This window comes from Petaurus breviceps, unplaced genomic scaffold (genome assembly GCF_028583685.1).
Source record: "Petaurus breviceps papuanus isolate PSGF00001 unplaced genomic scaffold, PetGlider_PUasm1.0 90510, whole genome shotgun sequence".
Lineage (NCBI taxonomy): Eukaryota > Metazoa > Chordata > Mammalia > Diprotodontia > Petauridae > Petaurus > Petaurus breviceps.
The window spans coordinates 3823060-3850920 of record NW_027187267.1 but is presented as its reverse complement, the minus strand read 5'-3'; the positions used below and the strand labels follow the sequence as shown (position 1 = coordinate 3850920).

General features: G+C 39.7%; 2 protein-coding genes across 2 annotated transcripts in view; one reads left to right on the top strand and one right to left on the bottom strand.

Annotated features, from left to right (window-relative positions):
* Positions 1-27861, top strand: part of TAGLN2 (transgelin 2) — a 343906-nt gene that overhangs the window by 26214 nt on the left and 289831 nt on the right. The window lies entirely within an intron of this gene.
* The window catches only part of ATP1A2 (ATPase Na+/K+ transporting subunit alpha 2), a 43507-nt gene continuing 27596 nt past the window's right edge, over positions 11951-27861 (bottom strand). The window contains exons 14-23 of the mRNA XM_069062873.1: positions 21526-21662; positions 20750-20900; positions 19988-20156; positions 19065-19219; positions 18541-18664; positions 17997-18142; positions 17373-17503; positions 15011-15112; positions 14744-14835; positions 11951-14024 (exon numbers count right to left, since the gene is read on the bottom strand). Coding sequence (XP_068918974.1) covers positions 13996-14024; positions 14744-14835; positions 15011-15112; positions 17373-17503; positions 17997-18142; positions 18541-18664; positions 19065-19219; positions 19988-20156; positions 20750-20900; positions 21526-21662 — 1236 coding nt within the window. The 3' untranslated portion in view covers positions 11951-13995. The remainder of the gene's footprint in view (positions 14025-14743; positions 14836-15010; positions 15113-17372; positions 17504-17996; positions 18143-18540; positions 18665-19064; positions 19220-19987; positions 20157-20749; positions 20901-21525; positions 21663-27861) is intronic.

The window sequence follows — 27861 nt, the reverse complement described above, 5'->3', positions numbered from 1 at the left end:
ATTTTCTGTGAATGTTTTGCTCTGATTTGTTATTGAATAAATAGAGAGCTCACTATATACTATGTAATCAGAACCTTGAAAGCTGTTCACAGCAGCAGTCCTCTGGAAAGCTGCTCGTGCTTGGCTTTACAATATGCGGTTATGCAAAACATTTCTATATCAGTCATGTTTCAAAAGAAAACACAGATTAAAAAACAATAAGAATAATAAAATTTAAAAAGTATGCTTCAGTCAGTATTCAGACTCCATCAATATTTTTGCTGGATGGAGACAGCATTTTTCATCATAAATCTTTGGAATGGCTTAGGATCATGGTATTGCTGAGAATAGCTAAATCATTCAAAGTTGATCATCATACAATATTGTTGTTACTGTGTACAATGTTTTCCTGGTTCTGCTCATTTCTCTTTGCATTAGTTCATGTAAGTCTTTCTAAAATCATCCTGCTCATCATTTCTTATAGCACAATAATGTTCCATCATACTCAGTATACCACAACTTGTTCAGTCATTCTCTAATTGGTGAACATACCCTCAATTTCCAACTCTTTGCCCCCACTAAAAGAGCTGCCATAAATATTTTTGTACATATAGATCCTTCTTCTTTTCCTTTGATTTCTTTGGTGTCTAGACCAAGTAGTGGTATTGCTGGGTTAAAAGATATGCATGGTCTTATCTTCCTTCGTATATAGTTTCAAATTGCTTTCCAGAATGACAGAATCAGTTTAAAACTCTACCAACAGGGCATTAGTGTCCTGATTTTTTCTACATACCCTCCAAAATGCAGCATACACTTTTGATATTTGTGTGTTTGTTCTTTCTGTTTACAATATTGTAGTCATTGTGAATATCTTCTCCTTGTCTCTGTTTACTTCATTATGTATTAGACCATGTAAATCTTTCTATGTTTCTCTATATTCAACATATTCATCATTTCCCCTATGTACTACTTTGGCTGCATCCCACAAATTTTCATGTGTTCCTTCATTATTGTCATTCTCTTTAATGAAATTATTGGTTGTTTCTAATATTTATTCTTTTTTTTTTTAAGCAGTTGGGGTTAAGTAACTTGCCCAAGGTTACACAACCAGTTATTTTGTGTGGATGTTAAGTATCTGAGGCCAAAACCTATCCCGGGTCCTCCTGACTCCAGGGCCTTACTCACTCCAGACTCCAGCACCCTTACTCACTGCTCCACCTAGTCATCGCTATAATATTTATTCTTTAGAATTCTTTAATTTGAGGGGCGGCCAGGTAGCACAGCGAATAAGAGCACCGGCTCCAGTGTTGAGAAGACCTGGAGATCGAATCCCGGGCTCAGACACTTAGCACCCACCCAGAAACACCTGGTCGTGTAATCTTGATCAAGTTACTTAACCCCAATTGCTTAGGGGTGGCCAGGTGGCTCAGCGAGTAAGAGCACCAGCTCCAGTGTCGGGATGACCTGGACCAAATCCGGGCTCAGATATTCAGCACCACACCCAGAAAAAACTGGCCGTGTAACCTTGAGCAAGTTACTTAACCCCGATTGCTTTAAGAAAAGAAAACGAATTATTTAATTTGTAACTAATTTTTAATCTATGCTTCTATGGTCCATTATTGAATATGATTTGTATTGCATTATGGTCTGAAAAGGATGCATTTAATATTTCTGCTTTTTTGCGTTTGGTTGTGAGGTTTTCATGTCAATCTTTGTGAAGGTGTCATGTACAGTTGAGAAAAAGAAATACTCCTTTCTATTCCCATTCAATTTTTCTCCATAGGTCTATCATATGTAACTTTTCTAAGATTTTATTCATCTCCTTAAAGTCTTTCTTATTATTTTATGGTTAGATTTATCTAGCTCTGAGAGGAGAAAGTTGAGGTCCCCCACTAGTATAATTTTACTATTTCTTCCTGTAATTCATTTAACTTTTTCTATAAGAATTTGGATACTATACCATTTGGTGCATATATGTTTAATATTGATGTTACTTCCTTGTCTATGGTATCTTTTAGCAAGATGTAGTTTCCTTGCTCATCTCTTAATTTGTTTTATTTTTCCTTTTTCTTTGTCTGAGATCATGATTTCTAGTCCTGCATTTTTAACATCATCTAAAGCATAATATATTCTGCTCAAGTCCTTTATTTTAACTCTGCATTTGTCTGTTTCCAGTACGTCCCTTGTAAACAATATATTGTTGGATTCTGGTTTCTAATCCATTCTGTTATCTTCTTTTATTTTATGGGTGACTTTATCCCATTCACATTCATAGTTATGATTATTAATTGTGCATTTCCTACCCTCCCTTTTATCACTCTAACCCCCTTATTCCATTTCCCTTCCACTTCCCAGTTGGGTAAAATAGATTTCTATACCCAATTAAGTGTGTGTATACATATATGTATATATGTATACATATATATCTATTTCCCTCTTTGAACCAATTTAGATGTGAGTGAGGTTCAAACATTTCTTGCCTCCCCACCCTCACCATTTTCTCCTCCACAGTAAAAACTCTTCCTTGTGTACCTCTTTTATATGAGATAGTTTTCCCCATTCTTCTTCTCCCTTCTTCAATGATTTCCCCTTGTATTTTGCCCATCCATTTTTTTACATCATCTCTACATAACTGACTCACTTTGGTATCCTTTGTCCATGTAGGATTTTTCTAACTGCCCTAATAATAATAAAATTATTAGAAGTTACATGTATCATCTTTCCATAGAGAAATGTAAACAGTTTAACCTTAGTGAGTCCTTTTTCATTTCTCTTGCATGATTACCTTTTTATGCTTCTCTTGAGTCTTATATTTAAATGTTAGATTTTCTATTTAGCTCTGGTCTTTTCACCAGGAATGCTTGAAATTCCTGTATTTCATTAAAAATCTATTTTTTCTCCTTAAAGGATTACATACAATTTTGTTGAGTAAGTTATGCTAGGTTGTAATCCTAGCTCTTTTGCATTCCGGAATACTATATTCTAAGCTCTCTACTCCTTTAATGTGGTAGTTGCTAAATCTTGGGTGATCTTGACTGTGGTTCCATAGTATTTGAATGGCTTCTTTTTGGCTGATTGAAGTATTTTCTGTTTGACCAGGGAGCTCTGGAATTTAGATATAATATTTCTGAGAATTTTCATTTGGGGATCCCTTTCAAGTGATCAGTGGATTCTTTTAATTTCTATTTTACCTTTAGGTTCTAGGGTATCAGGGCAGTTTTCCCTGATAATTCTTGAAATATGATGTCTAGGCTCTTTCTTTGATCATGGTTTTCTGGTAGTCCAATAATTCTTAATTATCTCTCCTTGGTCTATTTTCCAGACCAGTTGTTTTTCCAATGAGACATTTAATATTTTCTTCTCTTTTTTCATTCTTTTGATTTTGTTTTATTGTTTCTTGATGTCTCATGGAATCATTAGCTTCCATTTGCCCAATTCTAATTTTTAAGGAATGATTTTCTTTGTACTTCTTACATTTAGCCAATTATGTTTCCTAAGGAGTTATTTTCATCAGTAAAGTTTTGTAACTCTTTTTCCATTTAGCCAATTCTTTTTTAAGGTGTCATTTTCTTCTATTTTATTTTTTGTGCCTCTTTTACCAAGCAGTTAATTGTCTCTTCATAATTTTTTTCCTTTGCTCTCATTTCTTTCCCCCTGCAAAAAATTATTTAATTTTAGTTTTCAATATTCATTTCCACAAGTTTTAGGGTTCCAAATTTTCTCCCCATCTCTCCCCTACCCCCACCCCAAGATGGAATGCATACTGATTACCCCTTTTCCCTAGTCTGCCTTCTCTTCTATCCCCCCATCCTCTGCCCTTACTCCCTTCCCCCTTACTTTCTTGTAGGGCAAGATGGATTTCTATACTCTATTGCCTGTATATCTTATTTCCCAGTTGCATGTAAAAACAATTTTTTTAAAAGCAATTGGGGGTAAGTAACTTGCTCAAGGTTACACGGCCAGTTATTTCTGGGTGTGGTGCTAAGTATCTGAGCCCAGATTCGATCCCAGGTCTCCTGACTCTGGGGCCAGAGCTCTTACTCACTGCGCCACCTGGCCGCCCCTAAAAACAATTTTTTAACATTTGTTTTTTGAAACTTTGACTTCCAAATTCTCTCCCTTCTTCCCTCCTCACGCACCTTCATTGAGAAGACAAGTAATTCAATATAGGTTATATATGTGTAGTTATGCAAAATATTTCCATAGTAGTCATATTGTAAAAGATTAACTATATTTCCCTCCATCCTATCCTGTCTCCCATTTATTCTGTTTTCTCCTTTGACCCTGTCTGCTCTCATTTCTTTACCCAGTTTTTTCATTTATCACTCTTATTTGATTTTGAAAGTAATTTTATAGCTCTTACAGGAATTCTTGTTGGGCTTGTGTACAATTAACTCTTTTTTTCCTTTGAGGCTTTGTATCTGTTTTCATATTTTTATCTTCTGAGTTTGTGTCTTGATCTTCCTTGTCACCATAGTAGCTTTTTATGGTCAGATTCTTTTTTGTTGTTGTTGCTGTTGTTTGCTCATTTTCCCACCATATTTCTTGTTTTGGAACTTAATGTTAAAGTTGGACTGTGTTCCTGGTGTGGGAAGAGGAAGGGCACTCTCCTACACCTCAAGATTTTTTGCACTGCTGTTTTCAGAGCTAGTTCCAGGAGTTTGAAAGTTTTTGGTGCTTCCAAGGTGATGTGATTTGGGGAGAGGTGTAGTTACTTTTCTTTCAGTCTGCACTCTGGTCCTTACCCAGGAAGGGCCCGTTCTCCCTTGGGATTGCAATATATATTGTTCCTAAGGGTCCTTGCTCCCTTGGTACTTGAAGTGATACTGCTACTCAAGGTCCCTGCTCCCTCTTGACCAACAGTACTTCTCTCTGCTCTTAAATTGTGAACCAGTGAGTACAGTCTTCAAACAGTGTTCTGTTCTAGGGCTAGCACAGATGTACCCTGTAATCTCTTTTTGACTAGTTGCTAGATCTTCTAGCCATCTCTAGCTTGAGAGCTCCCAAAGCTGTTTCTGCTTTTGTCACCTACAGTTAATCCTGCTACTGGTGTTCCATCCATGTGGACTCTGGGACAGTTTCTATCTTTGTATCACAGATTTCTCTTTCCAACCTCCTAAGCTGTCTTGGGTTGAAAGAATGTCTCACTCTGACCTTTTGCTGGCTCTGCCACTCCTGACTTCTATTTGAGGCACTGTTTTAAAGTTGTTTGAAAAGGAATGTTGAGATAACTCGAAGGAAGGCTTCCTCTATTCTACCATATTAGCTCTTAGACTGGGCAAGTCACTTAATCTCTCTCTGGCTTAGTTGATTCATCTGTAAAATGAGGATAATAATAGAATCTATCTCTTAGGGTCGGTATAAGGATCAAATGGTATAAGGATCAAAAGCATTTTGCAAACCTTTAAATGCTATATAAATATTAGTTATTATTATTTTTTGATGGAGTTCAGATAGAAATGGTCCTGGAATAAGTTGTTATCCTGATGTTATTCCTTCATATATGTTCTGCAGATTCTTGCACAGGGCCATAAAATAGCTTTTTGTAATTGAATAAAAGGATCGGGCTGTATACTTATCTTTTCCAAGCTCACTGAAAGCATCCTTGTGGCAACTTCATTAGCAGACAGTGTAACAGCGATGATATATATACCTCATTCTGTTCCCACATAGTTTTGATTTCTTCTGCTAGGCCTCTATATTTTGAAAGTTTTTCATTTCACATGGCTTGGAGATTATGAATATTTCACATCTAATTTAAAATACTGTTGTAAAATTTTATATGGATCAATGTTATATTCAGGTGATTATGGGTCACAGTTTCATAGGTAATAATTTGTAGGATCCAACATAAATTATTTGTTGAATAATCAAGTTTACCTTAAGGTTTCTATTTATGGTATAGAGATTTATCATGATTTAGTTTAAAAAAGATAATGAACATCTAGCCACCAGCCTAAGTATTTGAGAGGTATTTGCTAGGTATAGATGAACTAGGTTTAATTTTGAAGACTTTCTGCAACAACAATAATAATAATAATAATAAAATAATAGTGTATTTTTATGGTTCATGCTCCTACCCATTATCTCCTGTGGAATATCAGAATCTAGCTAGATATTTGAAAAGTGCTAAATTTTGTTTCACAGCATAATCTGCACTAATCACTGAGTATGTGCTCTTTATAAATAAACCCTCTGTAATTTCTTGTATTTCATTCCTGATGGTCATGATCACCCCCTTCATTTCCACAGTTGAGTCTGACATATAGTAAGTGTTTAATAAAAATTTGTTAACTGACATGAGAGCCATTTGCTCACTGTTTCTTTGATCATGGAGCGCCTTTTGCTTCTACTCTTGGATCTTAGTTGATTCATGGGCTCCATCTACAGATAAGTCACTTTTTGGTTATGTTGACAAACCCAATGAGATATACCTATGAACAGCTTCTTATTGTTGTTCATTGAAATGATATCTGCTTACTCCAAAAGTATTTCTGACTTGCTTATCATGTGCTCTAAAAATGTATATCAATTCTCCCCCCATCCCTTTTTTCATGTTTTTTCATCTTTCTATAGCTACCTTGGGCCCTATTTTTTGTAAATACTGTTAGGGTACTTTCCAAATCTCTGACAGCCCATTTTCACAATTCTAGATGCATACAAACTGGTATCATGTAGGTGTTAATTGCTTTAAATGTGTTCGTCCTATTTAGCTCTGATTTCAGAACGCCAGTAAGTCTTTTAACATACTCAGTGGAAGCCTACTCCTTAACATCATTATGCTTGATGAGTCATGCTTGGAAGAGACCAAGGTATTATCTTCTTCCACTGGTTCAATGTGACATCTGGATTTAAGCTTAAAGCCTTCTGTCTCTCTTTTTCTTTGGCACACATTAAGAATTTTATACTTATCAAGTCCAAATGATGTGATATTATTGGAAAAAGATTCCACAAAATGTAAGAAGTTTAATTTGTTTTTCAGTGGAGTCACACAGTTTGATGTTATCCGCATATATTAATTGCTTAATAAGGTTTTGGGTACATCTTGTTGAATTTAGAAACCACATTTAACTCTATTTGCTAGGCAAAACCATAATAGATATATGTCTCCCTAAAAATGGCACATTTGATATGAATTGCTCTTGCAATTATTATTGTGTTGGTAGCATATTTTAGATAGATAATGGTATTCTTTGCAGACATAAAATACTCTAGTATTCTCATATAGTTGGGTATATTTTATACAACGCAGAATGTAAATAAACCACAAATAAGCAATTGGCAAAGTCTCTGTGATAATCAACAAAGGCAGTTGTTATGTTTTAGTGATTTGGGGCTGCTTGTTCAATAGATACTGAATCAATAAGTTGCTTTTTCCATGACAAATCTAGTGTCAAAAGATTAGAACACCAGTGATTCCTTCAAATAGAGACCAATTATGTGTTTATGTTTTGCATACAAAGTATTCACAACCTGTACAAAAATTAAAAGAAAAAAAAACAACTATAAATACAAAAACCCAATATATTTGCTAAGGAGCAAAAATGTGTTCCAGAAAGTCCCAGGGAATGTAAAGAATAGTTTCCTTTTTTTTCTTTTCCTCCTCTATCTTCTTCCCTAGTTAGATCACATTTGGGGTTTGGAGATTTCTTTTCAATGTGCCACATTTAGGCTATCCAGAGGTGGGTGACCAGATGTAATGGTAATGGTAATTTGAAGATCTTCCCTGCCCCTTAATTGGAGGAATAATCACATGGAGCCTGTGGTGGGAGGAGTTTGCTGAATGGGTGGAGCAGGAATGGGTGAAGCAGGAAATGAGTCAGAACAGGCAAGCAAACAGCTAGTATTTTGAGTGTTTGTGGGAAAGTTTTGGAATGGTGTTGCTCTCTGCAGTGTTATTGTGTATAGATTTCTTTGTTGAGATGATAAATTTGGTTTTCTGGTGTTGGGATTTGGTTTTCTGGTGTCTGAATATTTTGCTTCTGTGTTCTATGTGGAGAGTCTGTTATATTTTGCAATTCAGAACTATGATGGCATATTCATGGTTGCTGTTGGTGTTGTAAATATCGTGTAGGTGATACACCAGGATAGTATCCCAAAGTGGAATGAGTTGCCACAGTAGATAGTAAATTTCTCATCTATAAAGGTCTTCAAGATGAAACTAAATGACCACTTGTTAAGGATATTGAGTGGATTCCTGTTTAGGTATTAGTGAGACTAAATGACCCTTGAGATCCCTTCCAGCTCTGAGATTTTATGATTCTGACAATTTATGATTTACGACAACATGTATTGCAAAGGTCATTACCTCTTAACATTCACCAATTAATTATTTTTCTTTCACTTAGGTCTCCAGTCTGATCTTTAAGAACCTCCCCTTGTCTCCCTAATCAGTTATCTGAGGCCCTTCAGTCCCTCATCTTGAGTGTCCACTGCCTAAGTAATCTTTAGCAGTAGGTACCTCATGACGTGGCAGTCTCTATCCACTTAGCCATAAGGTTCCTATGTTGAACTGGTTTCCCTTATTCAGACATATTATTTTGGTTTGGTTTTATTTGAAGTTTCCATTTAGAATGAAGAAAAAGTAGAGAATCATTACAGTCTCTAACCATTTTATCCCAGAGCTTCCTTTTTAAAAAGTTTTTACAAATGAATATTTATTTCAAAATCATAGCAAGAACAAACATACAAATATTTTCCCTAATACCTAAGGAGCATACACTCTTCTGCCTTATACCATTTTGGTCTTAGGGGAGAAAGAGACTCTGAAAGTGGGGCAGTAGCATCAGCTGAGCAAATCTGTAGGGTCTGTTTATGTGCCAGGCCCTGGTAACACTCTTCCTCTCCAACCCCACCTTTAAAAAGTTTTTGGTCCCTGAACCCCTTGACCACTAGGTTATTTTTTTATTTATTTGTTTTCTTAATTAGGTATTTAACAAATATTCCTCCCCTATGTGCCCATATACAAAGCAGAATGTAAAAAGATTATATATGAAACTATGAATCTCTATTATGTCCTAGCTTCTTAAAAGACCATGAGATAGAGTGGTAAGGGCAGACAACTTCCCCTCTAACATCGTAAGGCCTTTGAGAAGAGTGGCAAAGGCAGAACATAGTGTGATGCAATGGAAAGAAGACTAGATTTGGAGTCAGAGAACCCAAGTTCAATTTCAGGCACGACTGTTCATTACTTGTCTAACTTTAAGGAAGTCACTAAACTTACCTGGGTCTCACTTTCCTCATTTGTAAAAAGAAGACTTAAAACTAGGTAGCCTCAGAGGTACTTTCCAGTTTTAAATCTATGATTCTGTGGAGATTGCTACTACTCATTGCCTCTTCTGACCTTTCCTCCCTTAATACTTTTGGGGTCATATACCCATCCCATCCCATAGATCTTTCCCCAACTCCCCTCCCTGAACTATGCTTCCACCCTACCTCTTTAGGATTTGAGTCTAGGACTCTCTCTTCTTCACATTGTCCTGGCTTTACTGAGAAATGTCTGTCTCTTTTCTAAGGTCCAACACTGAAGTGGCGACCATATAGTTAGTGCATTGGAAAAAAAGTACTAGCCCTGAAGTCAGGAGATTTAGGAACCTGGGCTCAAGCCCCAGCTCTGACACTAGTTCTGTGACCTTGAGGAAGTCATCTGACTGGGATATAGAATCAAAAGAGAGATCTAAATTCTAGTTTTAGGGCTGGAACTAGTCTAATCCTCTAGTTTTACAGATGAGGAAACTGAGGCCCAGAGAAGGAAAGTGATTTGCCTAAAGTTACCTAACTGGTAAACAGCAGAACCAGAATTTGACCTCAATCCCATTATTCCAAGCTCAGGACTGTTACCCCTATACCATGCTGCTTCCCTATATAGGGGAAGGAGGCTGAGTTTGGAGTCAAATGACCTGAATTCAAACCTAGACACTGCTACTTATTACTGTTGGACCTTGGGCTATTCAATTAATCTCTGAACCTCAGTTTCCTCAGATCTGTCAGATGAAGGAATTGAAATCTTGAATAGCCCTTCTAGCTCCAACTCCTATGAATCTCATCTGTCTCATGTGAAATCAAGGTAATAATACTTGCACTATTTGCATCACAGGTTGATGGACGAAAACCATTTTATGAACCTTAAAGATCTCCATTAATGGGAGCTATTGCCATAATAGAAACATCACCATAATTATTGTTATATTCCCTCTAATATTTATAGCACAGTGTGAGCAACAAATCAATATTGCTGATTGAACTGGTCCCAGGTCCTCCCCCTCCACCCTTTGAATCTTTCTATCCTGGAGATTGTTCACCTCCTGTTATAGAACAATGTAGAACAATGAAGTCCTGTAGGATTTTGTTCCCAATTGAACTTCTAGGCCTAGACCAGAGTGACTCAGTTAGAAAACTTGCATGATAAGCTCTGACTCTTGGTTCCCTTTGAGGTGGGGGTCCAGGGTTGGGATTATCAGTCATGAGGAAAGAAACTGCTGCTGCTGTATACTCCTGGAAGTAATTTTTAACTGATCTTCCTAAGGCCTTTTCTCTATAATAAGTTATGTTTGTGTAGTAGTAGTACTAGTAGTAGTAGTAGCAACAGCAGTAGTAATGGTAGTGGTGGTAGTGGTGGTAGTAGTAATAGTGGTAGTAGTAGTAGTGGTGGTGGTAGTAGTAGTAGTAGTAGTAGTAGAGAAGAAGAAGAGGAAGAAAACATTTAAGTAGTATTTTGAGATTTACAAAGTGTTTTACATATATTATTTCATTTCTTATGACACTTTTGAGATGTGTTATTATTATATCCATTTTATAACTGAAGAAACAGGCTCAAAGAGGCTGTTATTGCTTATAGTCATACAACTAGTAAGGGTCCAAGGTAGAATTTGAAGCTAGGTCTCTCTTGATTCCAGGTCTAGAAGTAATCTTTTCACTTTCTTCACCCCTTCTGAGGTAGGTAATGTAAATATCATTATATCTATTTTACAGATAAGGAGACTCATTCAGAGGAATTGCTGGTACATAGCAATCAGAATCAGGATTGAGTCCAAGACCAGTGCTCAGTCTTCTGGGACAAATGCCTCCATAATGACCACGCCTTGTTTCTCTCCCTATCGCTCACTCTTTCCCTCCCTTCATCATCCATCCTACCTTTCCTACCTTATTTCATATTATTCCCCTCCACATACTTTATGCTCCAGCTAAACCAGTCTATTCTTTGAATGGATCTCTGGTCCCAGCGCATGTACATAGAATCATGCCTTTGTACCTTTCTCACATTTTTTCTTATGCCTCCAATATCCTTCCTTTTTCACTTGACAAAGTCCTAACCAGCCTTTAAAACACAGCTCAAATGTTACCTTCCCTTGACTGTTCCAGTCCTAAGAATCTCACAAACCACTTTGATTTAGAATTCTCTAAGGCATTATCAGGGGGCAGCTAGCTGGCACCATAGTGCACAGAACTGTGGGCCTGGAATTAGGAAAACTCATCTTCCTGAGTTCAAATCCAGTCTCAGACATTTCCTTACTGTGTGACCCTGGCCAAGTCACTTAACCCTCTTTGCTTCCGTTTCTTTATGTGTAAAATGAGCCGGAGAAGGAAATGTCAAACTGTTCCAGTGTCTTTGCCAAGAAAACCCCAAATGGGGTAAATGAAGAGTTGGTAATGAAGACCAAACAACAACAACAGTGCACTATCATGTAATATTGTATATTCTAGTTCTTCATGTTTGTACCTTATCAACCTGCTAGCTGTAAGCTCTACGAGGGTAGGGATGGTGTGTTATCTAGGTTTTGTGTCTCTCTAGCATTAAGCACAATGTCTTGCACAGAGAAGGAAATTTCTAAACGTTTGCTGAATGAAGGAATCTTTTCCTTTAGCTCAAACCCTCTGTAAGTCAAATACAGCTACAATAACAAATAGCCTCAAACAAGTTCTTTTGGGGAAAGATGAGTGTGAATTAGTGAGATATCTGAAGTAAAGAGTATTTTTTTAAAAAAGGAAATGCATTTATTACTTTTAAAGTACATATAGTGAATCAAACTAAAGGCTAACAAAAATTCACCAAGTCTCTTGGTACTTCTTTAATGAATAGATAAAAATCATTTGTAATTAGCACATTCAGAGTAATTCATTGTAAATAAATGCTCCTAAGTGGCTATAATTTGCTTTGACTACTAAATATGCCCCCCCAATAATCCTACTTATGCCATTATTTAATTTAACTTAGCAAATTCCTTTTATTTTTCCATAGGTAATGAAAAGGCTTTTGTCCAAATTTTCATGAATTCCAAGCTAGTAGGGTTCAAATTAAGGTGGTTTTTCACAAACAAGATTTTCAAGCCTCAGCCAACTGCCATTTTTTTTAAAGTATTATCTGGTGCAGATAAAGAATATGGACAATCAGTTGGGATTTTGATATGGGATTTGCTCTACATCTGTTTCTCTTCCTTATCTATTAGTTTTTACCCCTTTGTCGTCACTCTTTCTCTCCCTTTTCCCTTTGATTTCCCTCTCTCACTTGCTCAATGCTTCTGAGTCTTTCTGTAGGGCATAACTTTTGCTCCTTGATCTACAGCTGGAATAAAGGATGTAAATGCCCAAAGAGTGAAAGTACTAGGTTGGTGGTAGTAGGGGAAAGGAGTTCAAATACCATAGGGACCAGAGGGTGACCCCTCCATTTCAGGGAGATTGTGTAATGTTTGATGAGTGCTCAGACTAAGTGAAGGGCATTTGGTCAGAAATTGCCTTGCATTCCTAGACACCAAAGGGCATTCTTAAAGCAGTGGTTTTATCCCTTTTGTATAAAGACTCTGAACCAAGGTGATGCACTAAACCTGCCTTGGACTGTCAGGTCTTTGGGACCACAATTCTATTCTGAAAACCTGGGCTCTTTCTTCTTGAGGGCTATGTTGACCTGGAACATTTACTCTGACAGGGCATGAATGGTCTCAAAGGGACTCAAGGACTAGTGACCTGGTAGGATTTTTCTTCCACATGATTAGGAGGATCTTGAAGACTCTGCATCTCCCCCTTCACAAAGAACAATATGAGGAAGAAACTGTATTCCCCTTGTATTCATTGGGAACACCTGGTTCATGGTGTGGCTGGTCTTTGAGACTTTTAGCATTACCTGACACCACTCTTTTAAAAATTAGAATTTGGATGTCTGCTGATTGGGTTCCTGATCTCTTCTACAACAGGGACACAGATTTGGGACAAGGCTTATTGATAAAATTGTCAAAATGCTCCAAAAGCCACTGTCACCATCCCTCTTCAGTCTGTCTCCTTGTCTGTTTCTTTCATCAATTGATGACTAATCCTATCTCTACACTGTCTCCTAGAGTCCCCTTTTTTTGTTCCTCCCTCTTTTTTTGTTCTCTATTTGGCTTCCCCTGTCTTTGAATTAGAGCATTTTTACCTGTTTCACACTGTTCCCTACTTGTGGAGTCCCTACAGGGAAGGCTTATTCTTAGGTTCCTGATTCACAGACTCCTGTTTCTCACTAGTAGAAGTAGATGGTGGTTTTGAGGTCTTGGATGGGGAAGTGGGGATCATTGGGGACAGAGTTGGATGGAGAGAAAATGAACAGGTGTTAACAGAGAATGGAGTGTGTTGAGACAACACAGTGGTTCTAGGTCCTTGAGGACCTAAACAGTCTTCTCTCCTCTCCAGTCTGAGCACCCTCAGACTCATACCTGTCATTACGTCCTGTTCTCTACTGGGAGTTATGGAGGGTTGGAATGATTCCAAGCCTCCATGAACAGTAGAAGAGATGAACACAGTAGGGGTAGGATCTGGGGAGAGGATCCCAACATTTAGTGTCTAAACTGATTTTTCACAGTTAGGTCTACAGGGCAATCACCCTAAACCCCATTCCTACCCTACCCTGGCCCAAACTTCAGTTGGCTGGGCAGACCCCCCACCTCCCCACAACCCTCCCATAACTTTGTCTCAGATGTACCCACCCTGTCCCACCCCCCCAACAGGGCACCCCTATCTGTTTGGGGCCTGGTTCATCCTCTGCTCAGCTCAGTAGTATGTCTCCTTTTCCACCCAGCCTGTTGGAGAGAGAAGTTCAGAATGAAGGAGAAGAACAATGGATTTCTTAGGTACTCAGGACAGTGATGGCTATATAGAATGGACCTTGGAGGGTGAGGGGAGCAAAGGATTGGAAAAACAAGGGGGGGGGAAAGAATGAGGTAGTGGGCAAGAGAAGATCATAGACATTAAGGACTGGGCAGGAGAATAAGATGAGGGCTAGGTATAAATAGGAATAAAAAGAGGAATGGGAAATCTAGCACAGGGTGAGGAACATCTAAGGTACCCATTAAACATTTGTTGGTTGATTGAAAATCAGGTAGAGATTGAGAAGGTTGCAATTACAGGTGAGAGAGATTAGAAGTCTAGGAGAAACAGGGATCATAGGATGATAGATTTGGAGCCCAAAGGGACCTTAGAAATCACTGAGTACAAGCCCTTTGTTTTAAGGACAAGGAACCTGAGTCCGTGAGACTTGACCAGGGTTGAACAGCTAAGTGTCAGAGGTAAGAGTAGATTTCAAGGATAGCCCTCGGTCGACTACACCACTCAGGGTAAGAATGCTGACCACTCGAGGCCAGGATGTCAGGCTCTAACGCCTAGAAAGAGAACAGTGCCCCAAATCCCCTGGAAGGCTAGGTCTGAGGGCACTGAAAGTCAGTGGCAGGTATCTGACTTTGGGGGTGTGGTTAGGGGACTGGGAGACCAGTTGGATTGCTGAGGCTTAGGGGAAACTCACCACCAGGATAGCGCCGCAGAATGAGTTTCCGGACCTCATCATAGATAAAGATGAGGAGACTATAGGGTACGGCACAGAACCACCATGTGACTCTGTAAAGAATGGGGGAGAAAGGGTGGGATCAGAATAAGGGGTGAAGACATAGAAATGGGCAAAGAGAGACACCCAGAGCAAACCAGGCTATGATTACAGGAACAACCCCCCACCCACATTCCCTCAGCTTCAGTGTAGAGGACTGCCTCACCCCACCTCCTCCTGGGGACTCACTTGAGTGGGTACATTCGTAGGGCCAAGCCCATGCCTGGACAGTAGGACAAAAAGGCAGCCAGAGCTGTCTCTTCTAGCAGCCCAAAGATCAAGATCTTGTTTCTAGCAAAGAAAGCCATAGTTAGAAGGAAACCTTCCTTTCTGGTCCCAGTGACTTCAAGTGCTTACTAACAGTCATCCTCTTCAGCCTGACTTCACAGCAATCCTTTTAATTCCTCTCTTACTGATTCCCCAGCACCCTCCCCACAGCAGCTGTTCAACACCTTCTCCTCTCCTCAGGAGCATCACTCCACCCTCTCTCTCTCTCCCTCTCTTTCTGCAGATGACCTCACCTCTCATTTTACCGAGAAGACTGAGGCCGTTCCTTAAGAATCTTCTCCCTTCCTATCTACTTTGCTTCACCTTTACCCATCCTTATCTACTCTGCTCTAACCTCAGGGCTTGAGATGGCTCTTCTCTTTTTCAGAGGTGAACATCACCATTTGCACATGGGATGCCATCCCTTACTGCCTGTATAGCTTCCCCAGCATTCATGCTCTCTGTCTCTCTCTTAATTTTCATTTTCGGTTCTCCCTAGCTACTGGCCCCTTCTTCATTGTCTATAAATAAATAAACACGTCTCCTTTAACCCCCCCTTTTTTTTTCTTGGAGGCAATTGGGGTTAAGTGATTTGCCAGATTTGATCTCAGGTCCTCCTGACCCCAGAACTGGTGCTCTGTCTCCTCTAACCTTAAAAAAAGTCTCTTAACCCTGCCATCTCCTCAAGATAGCATATCAGATCCCTCTTACCTTTCACTGCTCAGTTTACTGAGAAAATGGAGACTTTTCACTGTGAGCTCCCTCTTCTGCCCTTCTCTGTACACTACAACCTCTTGGCACCCTGACCCACTCCTTTATCCTTTAATCTTTGTGGCCCTTCTCTTCAACAAAGCCAACTCCCCTACATGTACCCTTGATTCTTGATTCCATCCCATTTTCTCTGGAATATTGCCTACACAACTATTTTTACATTCTCTCTCTCTCTCCTATTCCTTTCCTCTTTTTTTCTCTGTCTCTCTCCTCTGTCTCTTTCCTTCTCTCTCTCCCCCTTCTTTCTTTTTCTCTTTTCCTTCTCTTTCTTCTTCTCATTTTCTTTCTCTCCCTCCTTCTCTCTCTCTCTGTCTCGGTCTCCCTCTCTCTCCAGTCTCTTCCTATTTACTAGGTCATTCCCTTAATGAACTCAATTCCAAAACTAGCTGTCAACCAAACTTGATGTCATCTTGTCTTCCCATATATTCATGCAGGCTACCCTTCATGCTGAGTATGTACTTCCTTTCTCATTTTCAGAGTCCTTCTCTTCCTTCAAGGCTATGTGGAGGGACCACTTTCTCAGTGACATCTTTCCTGATCCCTCCAGCTGAAAATGAGCTCTTCCTTCTCACCTTTTCCTTGAACATTTTGTCTGAATCTCACACTTCCATCACACCTGACCTTGTATTATATTTATTCCTGGATATGTTATATTCTTCCCCCTCTTCTCACCCCTCTACCTAATTCCTTAAGGTCAAGGACTATATCTTTTTTAATCTTTGTATCTTCATGGCCCAGCACAGTGCCTTGATATAGCAACCACTAAAATGTTTATTGAATTTGTCAGAGAAATTAGAATGTTTCTAAGAGACATATTCCTTTCCCTTTCTCATCTGCCTTCTTTAACTGAAGAATATTTTCATTTTACTTTCTTCTAATCTTCCTGAATTTCACCAACAGATTAGTACTTTATTACACACTGTCTTATTTTATTCTCTAATCATGTCTTGTTCCATAGACAAATCTGGAAGCTCTCTGAGGCCAGAGACCATGTCTTGTTCCTTGACCATATGGTTTACATAAATATCCCGAGTCAAGTCTGCTATCTAGGGTCTACCTGGGAAAGGCTTAGACCTTTGACCTTGGACAAATAATTTTCTCTCTCTCTGAGATTTGATTTCCTTATCTGTAACATGGAGGGGCAGTACTAAATGATCTCTAAGGTCCTTTCCAGAGCTAACATTCCATGAGTCTATGTGTTGTTGTTGTTTTGAAGTAGAGTAAGGGAAGAGGAATGAACAGAAGGGAGTTGGGAGGGGGAGAAGGAAGGATAGGAGTGGCACTCTCCAGAGATTTGTACCCACCCAGCATCAAATTAAAGCTGCCAAATTTCTCCTCCTCCTCCTCCTCCCCACCTCCAAATGATACCGTGGCTAGGAATGAGTGATTAAAATCTGATCCTGATCCCAACAGAGGAAGGTGGGGTAGGTAGCGCATGGTCAGGGTGAATCAGGGTTGTAGGATCATGCCAGGACTGGGGGAGCTGAAATGGGCTTTGTGGTGGGAAGCTCACTTCATGCCCTGCTGGAAGACAGAATTACGTCGGGTCTTGCAGATGATGAGGTCAGCCCATTGTACAACTACGATGCTGGCAAAAAAAGCTGTGTGGCACGTGAACTCCACCACCTTCCGCTGCTCATAGGTCTGGAGAAAGGGCACAGAAGGGTCGTTAAAGTGAGAATAGAAGGTGTGGTCAGAGGGGGGAATGTAGAATTACAGAAGTCAAAGTCATAAGAGGGAATGGTGAATCCAGGTATAGAGATGGATGGAGTCAGAGGAAAAGATGGAGTCAGGGAGAAGGTCAGGGAGCAGAAAGAAGAATGTTATCAGGGAGAGTATAGTCATAGGAGCTCAGTCAGAAATGAAGGATTAGTCAGAAAGGAGGGTCAAATGGAAAAGGGAAGGGCTCTGTCAGGAAGGAAAGCTTAGTCAAAAAGAAGATTGGTGTCAGAAGAAGGAGCAGAGTTAGGCATGAGAATGGAGACAGAGTGGATGATGGAGTCAAGAATTAGGATCAGAATGAGGAGAGACAGAGGAAAAAGCCAGGCCAAGGGGATACCTGTTCAAACCACCAGTATCCAGTCAGTGTCGCTCAAATCTCTCATCCCCTGACAAGTGCTATTGCCTTATCACTCACCCACTCCTGTCCATAGCTATCCTCCAGGTCATTCTTGGAGCGATCATCCCAATCCAGTCGGATGCCAAGGAGCCGTGAGGGCAGGAAACCATTCTCCGCCAGGATCACAAAGTAGGTAAAAAAGCCACCCAGTGCCTGAATCATCCCTGTGAGTGGTGAGAGATACAGGAGTAGGGAATGAGTTAGAGAAAGGAAACAAGACACAACCGGACTGAGGACAGGTTCAGTACTTAACTGGGTCCTGTCTTGAGCCAATTTTGAGAGCTTAACCTTCTCAAATATTGGGAAAAACAGCCAGAGCTGCACTGTACAAAAAGCACCAGTACCATAGTCAGAAAGCCTGGGTTCAAATCCTGCATCTGACACTACCTGTATGAACATGACCAAGACCCTTAACCTTCATGGGTTAAGTTTGGTCATGGTCTCAGTTTCCTCAATTATAAAATGAGGTTGGATTAGATGGCCTTTGAGGTCCTTTCCAAAGATCTTTGATCCTATGACACTCTAATCCCATTCTGAGGCAATGAGTCCCCTTGAACCTCACCAATTTGACCATAGGCCATACTGATGAGCCTCTCATTCACCAGCTTGTCTGTCTGTGGGTTCCGAGGCTGGCGTTTCATGATGTCACTTTCAGCTGCCTCATATGCCAAGGAGATAGCTGGTACCTGGAGTATGGAATTTGAATGGAAGTTGAATAGAGAAGAAAGGGAGTGTGGGTTGGGGAGGAGATAGGAATTTAATTCAACCAACTTTTATTAAGTACCTACTGTATACAGAATGGTATGTTAGGCACTGGGGGAGATGTAAAGTTTAGATGAGCAGGGTCCTTGCCCTTATTGAGCTTATAGTCTGGTGGCTTCAATAATAATAATTCCCTGTGGAATTTTAAGATTGATGGAGAGATATGAAGCAACTCCTGGGTAAAATTCTTAGACTAAGTGTTCCTTCTACCAGACAGGAGTTATAGTTGGGCCAGTTAGTTGCCCTAGGTTCCCCCCTCCCCAACCCCTCACCTTGATAACTCCTTCATACCCTGTTTTCCCCCAGCCACATCTCTGGACTTACCATATCAGTGCCCAAGTCAATGCAAAGGATCGTCACAGTGCCCAGAGGCAGGGGAATGTTGGCAATGATAAAGAGCAGAAAAGGGGTAATCTCTGGGATATTGCTGGTCAGAGTATAGGCAATGGACTTCTTCAGGTTGTCAAAGATCAGGCGGCCTGTGGGTAGGTCCTTAGAGCATCAGGGATATTAGAGGGACCACCCCTCCCTCTCATACCACTCCCTGAAGTAGGCCAGACCCTTGCATTGTGGTTTAATAGTCAATGAGGGAACAGGAGAACACTGAGAAGAGGCCTGCACAAGGCCAGGGCCAGCAGAGTGTGAGTGAGAGAAAGAAGACTCTTATCAGTGACCATCTCTCTGGTTCTATGTCTCTATTTTCCCTATATGACTCGTGTTTTTTTATCACTCTCCTGAAAGAGCAAAACCTTGAAGTTGAGGAGAACTTCTGAGTCTGAACTCCAGAGTCAGAATAACTGCTGGAATAAATTAGCTACCTGAACTACTGGATGTTTATGATGTAGTGAAAAGACCTCTGGATTTGAAATCAGAAGTCTAGGTTCCAATACTAGCTCTGGGTTTTTACTGCTTATGGTGCTTCAGACATTTGATCTCTCTGGGCCTCAAATTCCTCTTCTGTAAAATGAAGAGATTGGACAAAACTTCTAAGGTCTCTCCAGGTCCAGCTCTTATGTATAGTGTAATCCCACAATCTTGGCTGAAAGAGCAGAGGATTTAAACTGGAATGAAGTGTCAGGAAGAAGACAGTATAAGGAGAATAGGAATCTAGACTTCCACCCTTCACTCCAGCCTTTGGTGTGAGATCTTAGTGAAGAATGTTTTCCTGATGGCTGTTTGGCATCTGACTCAACAAGGATAAATGTGCCAAGAATGTACTGGAGTATAGCCATGGGCAGCCTACTCACCCTCCTCCACACCAGTGACAATGGAAGCGAAGTTGTCATCTAGTAAGATCATATCAGCTGCCTGCTTGGAGACATCAGAGCCAGAGATGCCCATGGCAATGCCAATGTCAGCCTTCTTCAGCGCAGGAGAATCATTCACACCATCACCAGTCACTGCCACAATGGCACCCTGATGAAAAAACATATCAGAGGCAGAGGCCAAGCCTTAGGATCCCAGAGTCAGAAGGAACCTCAGAGGGCATCTGTTCTAACCCATCTTGTAACAAGAATCATGGGATCATATCGTTAGGACTGGACAGGATCTTGGAGGCCAAGTACAACTACCATCCCGCCAAAAGGAAAATGAGGCGCACAGGTCTTTCTGAATTCAGATTCAGTGCCCTCTCCACTACACCCCTTGTTGCCTCTCTTCAATCCCCCCATCACATCCTAGAAAAGGGTTTGTTTGAAGAATTCTAGCCATGAGGAATCCACTTCCTCTCAAGGTAGCCGTTATAATTCAGACAGTCTAGTCTGATGTGATGCTTAAATGTACCTTGTGCCTATTGCTACTAGTTCTCTCCTCCATGACCAAACAGAACAAAAGTCTCATCTCTCTTTAAAATACTTGAAGAATGCTCCTGGAGAGGCATCATGGTCCCTCATCCTAGTTATTCCTTGTCTCCTGGACCCACTTCTCCCGTCTTATATGTCTAACAGGCCTTTTATTCATCCCTGATGGCCAAGAAGTCTGCCCTGCCTCACTGTGTTCAGCTTTCCCACCTGTCTTTGACATCCCTCCACAATGATGAGCTTCTGCTGTGGAGAAGTCCGAGCAAAGACAATCTCTGTGTGGTTCTTAAGGATCTCATCCAGCTGCTCTGATGTCATGTCCTTGAGGTCGGACCCATGGACCACACAGGCCTTGGCTTCCCTGGATTGGTTAGGGAACAACATACAATTTGGCTGACCTTTCTCCCCATGTCCCAGACATTAGCTGCCTTCATTCCTCAGTTCTCATGTCCTGCTACTCTCTGGAATTCAGCTTTTTCATTTCCTCACAGGGACTGTCCTTTGGGGAAGGAGCAGGTGCCCACCAAGAAGATTCAGAACCTTAGCAGGAAGGAACTAAGGCAGTCAAAGCAAGTCACTCATAGGTCAGACAAAGGGACTTTAGAGGTCCCAGGGATGTGCTCTATGAGCCCCACAATGGAGTACTCAATTCTGAGTAATAGTATAGAATGGGAGAGGTATCCATCCAGTGTAGCAGATAAAGATGGCATTTGGTCAGGAACAATGGCGTGCTGGTAAATGTTTAACAATTGGGCTCTCCAGGAGAAAAAAAATGTATGCAGGACACACTTTTAAGTTTAATCTGTTCATTTTCTCCAACACTTTCTTATGTCTAGACAACCAACAAAACAAAAAAATCAAGCCCTGATTTGTAATGTTTGTCAGTTTCCAAGGTGTGAGTGTTCACACTGAAAATTTAACACTTTGTCCTCAGTTCAGCCATTTCTAGCATGTTCCTGGTCAGGGGAATCCAAAAGGGGTCTCACCTGGGATTGACCTGGCTGACAGGGATATTTAGCCGGGCAGCAATGTCCTCTACTGTCTCATTCCCCTCTGAGATGATGCCCACACCCTTGGCGATAGCTTTTGCTGTGATGGGATGGTCCCCGGTCACCATGATCACCTAGAGGGAGAAGAAAGAAGAGATAGGGAAGATGCTACCAAGTTCATTTGAGTCCCAGAAAAGGAGGCTCAATGTAGGGAACAGAAGAGCACTGTACTAAGACAGAGTCTAGTCTGGTTCCTATCACTTACTAGACATGTGACCCTGGTAGCTCTGTATGGTAGAAAAAATACTGAAATGCGAGTCAGGAGACCCGATTTATAATCCAGATTGAGGTTCACTAGCTGTATGATGAGCCGTATGTATTGGGCAAGGTATATACCCCTCAGAGACCTCAACCTCCTCATCCTTGAAATGAGGGAATTGGACAAAATCTTCTCTAAGGATTTGCCAGATTCTGAAAGTCTATGTACTTTAAAGTTTAAAATTGAGGGTGGTACATGATTATGGAGCCTGCTGGCTGCCTGTAACCCACTACACTCCCAAGTGCAGCAGGAATAAAATTAAAATATAACTGGAAAATATTTAATAAAAGAAATAAAAACAAAAATAGACCTTAGGTAATATTACATTTTAAAACTGTCAGGGGTCACATAGGTGGCACAATGAATGTAGGTGGCACACTGAGGCTGGGATCAGGAGGACCTGAGTTCAAAATGGCCTCAGACACTTCCCAGCTGTGTGACCCTGGGTAAGTCATCTAACCCTGTTTGCCTCAGTTTCCTCATCTGCAAAATGAGCTGGAGAAAGAAATGGCAAACCACACCAGTATCTCTGCCAAGAAAACCACAAATGGGGTCATGAAGACACAATTGAAAACACCTGAACAGCAAAAGCCATACCAATGAAATGAGGGGCCAGTCCTGTTCTGCTCTTCCTTCCCACCACAAAAACCTTAAAAAGGTTTCCTCACAAGCCTGCGAGGTTGAGATCATAAATATCAACATTCTCATCGAACACATGACAAAATCAAAGCTCAGAAAGATCATGAAGACAGTTAGTGTCAGAGCTGGAGCTCAAACCTAGGTCTCTCCTGTCTCTCAATTCAGTGCTTTTCCCATAGAACACAAATGCCGCCCCCCTTCACATATACTTAAACATACATACACACCAAATATACACACACACTACAAATAAAAACACACACACATACAACTTCAGAGTTGAAAAGGATCTAGTACAACCCATCGCTGCAAAAGAATTCTCTCTCTAATATTGCTAAGAAGTGGTCATCCGTTTTTTGCTCAATAACCTCCAAAGAGAGATCCTACTTCCTCTCAGGACAGTTCAGCCTACTTTTAAAATATTATTATTATTGTTTTTATTTTTAAAGTTTTATTAACATATTTTGTGTTTACATTACATTTACAGATTAAGAAGACATCCTATCAAATCCCTTCTATGACACAGATATGGTCTTGATATATAAACTATGGAGAATCAAAACAGAAAAAGAAAATTGTAAACCAATGCCCCTAAAGAACATACATGCAAAAATTTAAAATAAATTACTAGCAAAGAAGTTAAAACAACATATCATAAAGAGGTTGAATTTAAACAAGAAACACAGGGTTGCCTTAATATAGGGAAAGTATAAACTTAACAATATTCAAGAAGCAATTCCCATATTACATAAATTATCTGCAGAAACAGCCCACTCTACTTTACCAGCAAAATGTATTTCCTTGACTCGTGGAAAATGCTATACACATCCAGAAAAAGAACTAGTAGAGTCTGAATGTAGATCAAAGCAGAACATTCCTACTTTTTTTGTTTATGGTTTTTTCCCCCTTTTTTTCCTGTGTCTTCTTTCATAACATGACTAATGTGAAAATATATTTTACATTTTATTGCACATGTATAACCTATATGAGATTCTTGCTGCCTTGTGGAGGGAGAAAAATTTGGAACTCAAAATCTTTCAAAAATGAATGTTGAAATTGTCTTTATGTGTAATTTGAAAAAATAAAATGCTATTAAAAATTAAAAATGTATGTCCTTATATCAAACCTATATTTGCCTTATTGCTACTTGCACCGACTACCCCCAATTCTTCCCTTTGGGGACAAACAAAATAAGTCTAATTTCCCTTCTGTGTCAGCCCTTCAAATACCTGGAGCCAATTATTAAATTTCTTCTTCTAGTCTTCTCTTCCCTAAACATCTCTTGTTCTTTTGACCTATGTTCATATGGCATGAACTCATATGGGCCTTCATTCTCATGGTTGCTATCATCTGGACATTCTCCAGTTTATCACAACATTCCAAAAGAAGTCTGACCAGGATGGATGGCAGTGGGACCATTTCCTCTATTCCTGGAGATATAGCTCTTTTAATACAGCCCAAGATCACAGTTTTTTGGCTGCTACATCACACAGCTGACTCATAATGAGCTTGCAGTCCACTGAAATTCCTATTTTTTTTTAGATGAACTGTTATCTAACCATACCTCCTCTATCTTGTACTTGTGAAAATGGATTTTTTTTGAACTCAAGCTTAAGACTTTACTTTATCCCTAATAAGTTTCATACTGTTTGATTCAACCCAATGCTCTAGCCCAGGGGTCAGCAAACCACTGCTAGAGAGCCTAATTTGGCTTGCTGCCTGTTTTTATATGGCTTGCTAACTAAGAATTTTTTTTTTACATTTTTAAATACAATTAAAGTTTATTTTGAAATGTAAAAAACCATTCTTAGCTTGTGGGTCATACAAAAGTAGGCTTCTGGAAGCAATTTGCTTCTCTTCTAGCCTGTTGAAATTTTTTGGCCATAATAGATATGCCATCTGTTATGTTTTCCAAGCCTTCCAGTTTTGTGTTACCTGTAGATTTGATAAGCATGTTATATACACCCTTAAATCATAACTAAAAATGTTAAGTAGCACAAGTAGATTGTAAAGGTCTCCTTTCAACAAAAATAGCCTATTAAATGCTTTGCTAAAAGCTTTTAGATATTTGTTGTTCAGTCTTGTCCAACTCTTTGTGACCCCATTTGAGGTTTTCTTTGGCAAAGATACTGGAGTGGTTATTTCATTTCCCAGCTCATTTTACAGATGAGGAAACTGAGGCAAACAAGGTAAAGTGACTTTCCCAGGGACACACAGCTAGTAAGTGTCTGAGGCTGGATTTGAACTCAGGAAGATGAGTCTTCCTGCCTTTTGGCCGTGCACTCTAGCCACTATTCCACCTGGCTCCCATTTTTAGATATTCCTTATATCTATTATAGCATTTCCCTGATTGACCAGTTTAGTAATACTGTCCAAAAAAAGGAAATTACATTAGCCTGGCATGATTTGTTTCTAAGGAGACCATGTTGACTCTTTGGGATCCCTACTTCCTTTCCTAGTTATAGTTCACTAACCATCTTTTTAATAACACACCCTAAAATTATTTCAAGAATTAAGTTCAAGTTCTCTAGACTCTAGTTTGGAGATTCCACTTCTTTTTTTATTGTGATACTTGTCTTTCTCCAATCCTGGGATATCTTTCTTATTCTCCATGATCTTCAAAATATCACTAAAAATATCTCAATATAATTTAGGGTAGCTAGGGGGCACAGTGGATAGAATGCCAGGACTGATCAGGAGTCAGGAAGATCTGAGTTCAAATCTGAGCTCAGGCACTTAATAGTTTTGTGACCTTGGGCAAGTCATTTAACCTCATTTGCTTCAGTTTCCTCATCTATAAAGTGATCTGGAAAAGGAAATGGCAAACCATGCCAGTATCTCTGCCAAGAAAACCCCAAATGGAATCACAAAGAGTTGGACACAATTGAAAAATGACTAAACAACAACAAAAACTCGATAATCACACCTGCCAGATCTTTCCAAGAATGTAGTTCATTGGGGCCTTCATTCATTCATAAAGGAAGGAAGGAAACAAATATTTATTAAGCTCCTACTATGTGCCAGGCACTGTACTAAGTTCTTTATAAATTGCATCTGATTTGATCAAGTATACCTAGGAACTCTCTGCCTATCTCATGAAATATTTTGGCTATCAATTCCCTATTAGCCATTTTTAGTTTTGTTTTTCCTAGTCCAAAGATTATTCTTCTTGGCAAAGAAAACAAACAAAATGAAAACTGAGTAGCTCTGCCTTCTCTCTGCCAAGAGTTATTATTGTCTCATTCGGACGGAGCAGCAGTCCCTTCCGTTCTGTAATCCTCCTCTTTTGCCCAATATAAATCAAATCTGCCCCCTTATTTTGTTCTTAGCTTTCCTCACTGGCCTCACTTTATTTTGAAATCCATTCATTTCGCATTTCTGATACTGATCTTAGAGTACTGTGACAGGCTTTTGTATCTGCCCTCTGTTATTTGCCCGTGCCTATACCTTCTATATGTGCCCTTTAAAAATCCAGATTGGTTGATGAATTCCCTACGCATCCACCATCACTCTCTTTGAACAGCTCCTCTTTTTCTTCTTCATTATAATACTTTCTTTTTGTATCTTCAGAATTTCATTCTTGAAAGTTTCCTATCCCTTTTGTGTTGATTTCCCTTGAGAAATTTTAGTTAATGGAATCCTAACTATTGCTCCTCTGGTCCCTTTGAAATAAGTTCTCCCATAATGTAGGGTGCATAACAGAACATGACAGCCTTTCTCCTTTTCTGTCACAAACTCTAAGCCTGAATGCTTACTGCTCCCAACCTCCCAAGTTTCCCAATATTTCTGCCCCAGCAACAAGTTACTTCTTATTAGTGAGAATCGAACCTAGAATACATTTTCCCTTTTTAAAAATGCCTCTACCTTTTGCTAAGGATGGAATTATCATTAAGGCACATCAAAGTATCAGCTACACTGATTTTTGTCACACCCCACACCCACACACCTTCAAATATGTCTGGATAATGGAAGGCCCCCATTACTGTTTGATCACGCATCTCTGGTAGCCTTGTGATCTCTTTCCTGAATTCCTCTTTCTGTTCGGGTGATCAGATGATAACATTTTTTTGTTCCTCCCTCCATCTGCCTTTACTCTCTATCATGCTTCTCCTCTCTATTTCTTAGATTTCCTCACTCGAATATGTCTCCTTAATATTCCAATGTCCTCTCTCTTTTCACCTCTCCTTTTTCTTTTGTCTATGGTGCACCCTTTTTGCTCCAGACTTGTCATCACAATGGTTTGGAGAATTCCTGGTGAGAAAACTTTTGTTCTTTCTTTCTTTTTTTTTATTTTCTTGAGGGGGGAAGGCAGGGCAATTGGGGTTAAGTGACTTGCCCAAGGTCACACAGCTAGTAAGTGTTAAGTGTATTAAGTGTCTAAGGTCGGATTTGAACTCAGGTCCTTCTGACTCCAGGTCCGGTATTCTATTCACTGCACCACCTAGCAGCCTCCCCTCCCCCCAAAAAACTTTATTGATATAGATTGGCAGCTTACAGAGTCACTTAGGCAGATGAAAGGTTAAGCGACTTGCCGGTGGTCACATAGCCAGCATATGGCCAAGGTAGCCCAGGTTTTCCTGAGTCTAGAGCCCACCTTCTAGCCATTATAACACTCTTTGGGGTTATTCCAGTCCCTGATTTCATCCCCCAAGTCTCAGTAATACTTACAATGTCCAATTTGACTCCTTGCATCGAGAGCTCTGCTTAGTTCTGTTCCATGCCTAGACTTTGTGCATTTTTGTTATTTGCCACTTGAGGCCATGAGTTTTATGATGGACTTCTACCTCTATTTTTCATGACACTATGTAGTGCCTCTCACTTCACTTCTTTCTGCTTTAGTTTTCTCATTTATGAAATGAAGATATAATACTGACCTTGACTATCTCATAGTATTAATACATGGATCAAATGAGATTATACACACACAAATATGCATACAATACACACATACACAATTTAGAGATATACACTACATACTATACATATCTGTATGTGTGTACATGTACTATGTATATGTATATATGTGCATACATATACTATGTATATACATAAGTATACAAAAAGTATATACAAGTGCATACATATGCTATAGATATACACACATATATACACAAATTCACACATAAGCATACATATATACATAATATACATATATATAATGTGTATGTATACATATCTAAGAGTATTTTGTAATCATAAAGTGCTTTATATATGTGTAAATGCTACATAAATATAAATATATTATTCCCTAGGGCAGACAGTAATAACAGTTGACATTCATACAACATTTTGCAATTTGCAAAGCACTTTGCATACAATTATCTCATTTAAGCCTCATAACCACCCACCCTTACAACGCCATAGAACTGCATCCT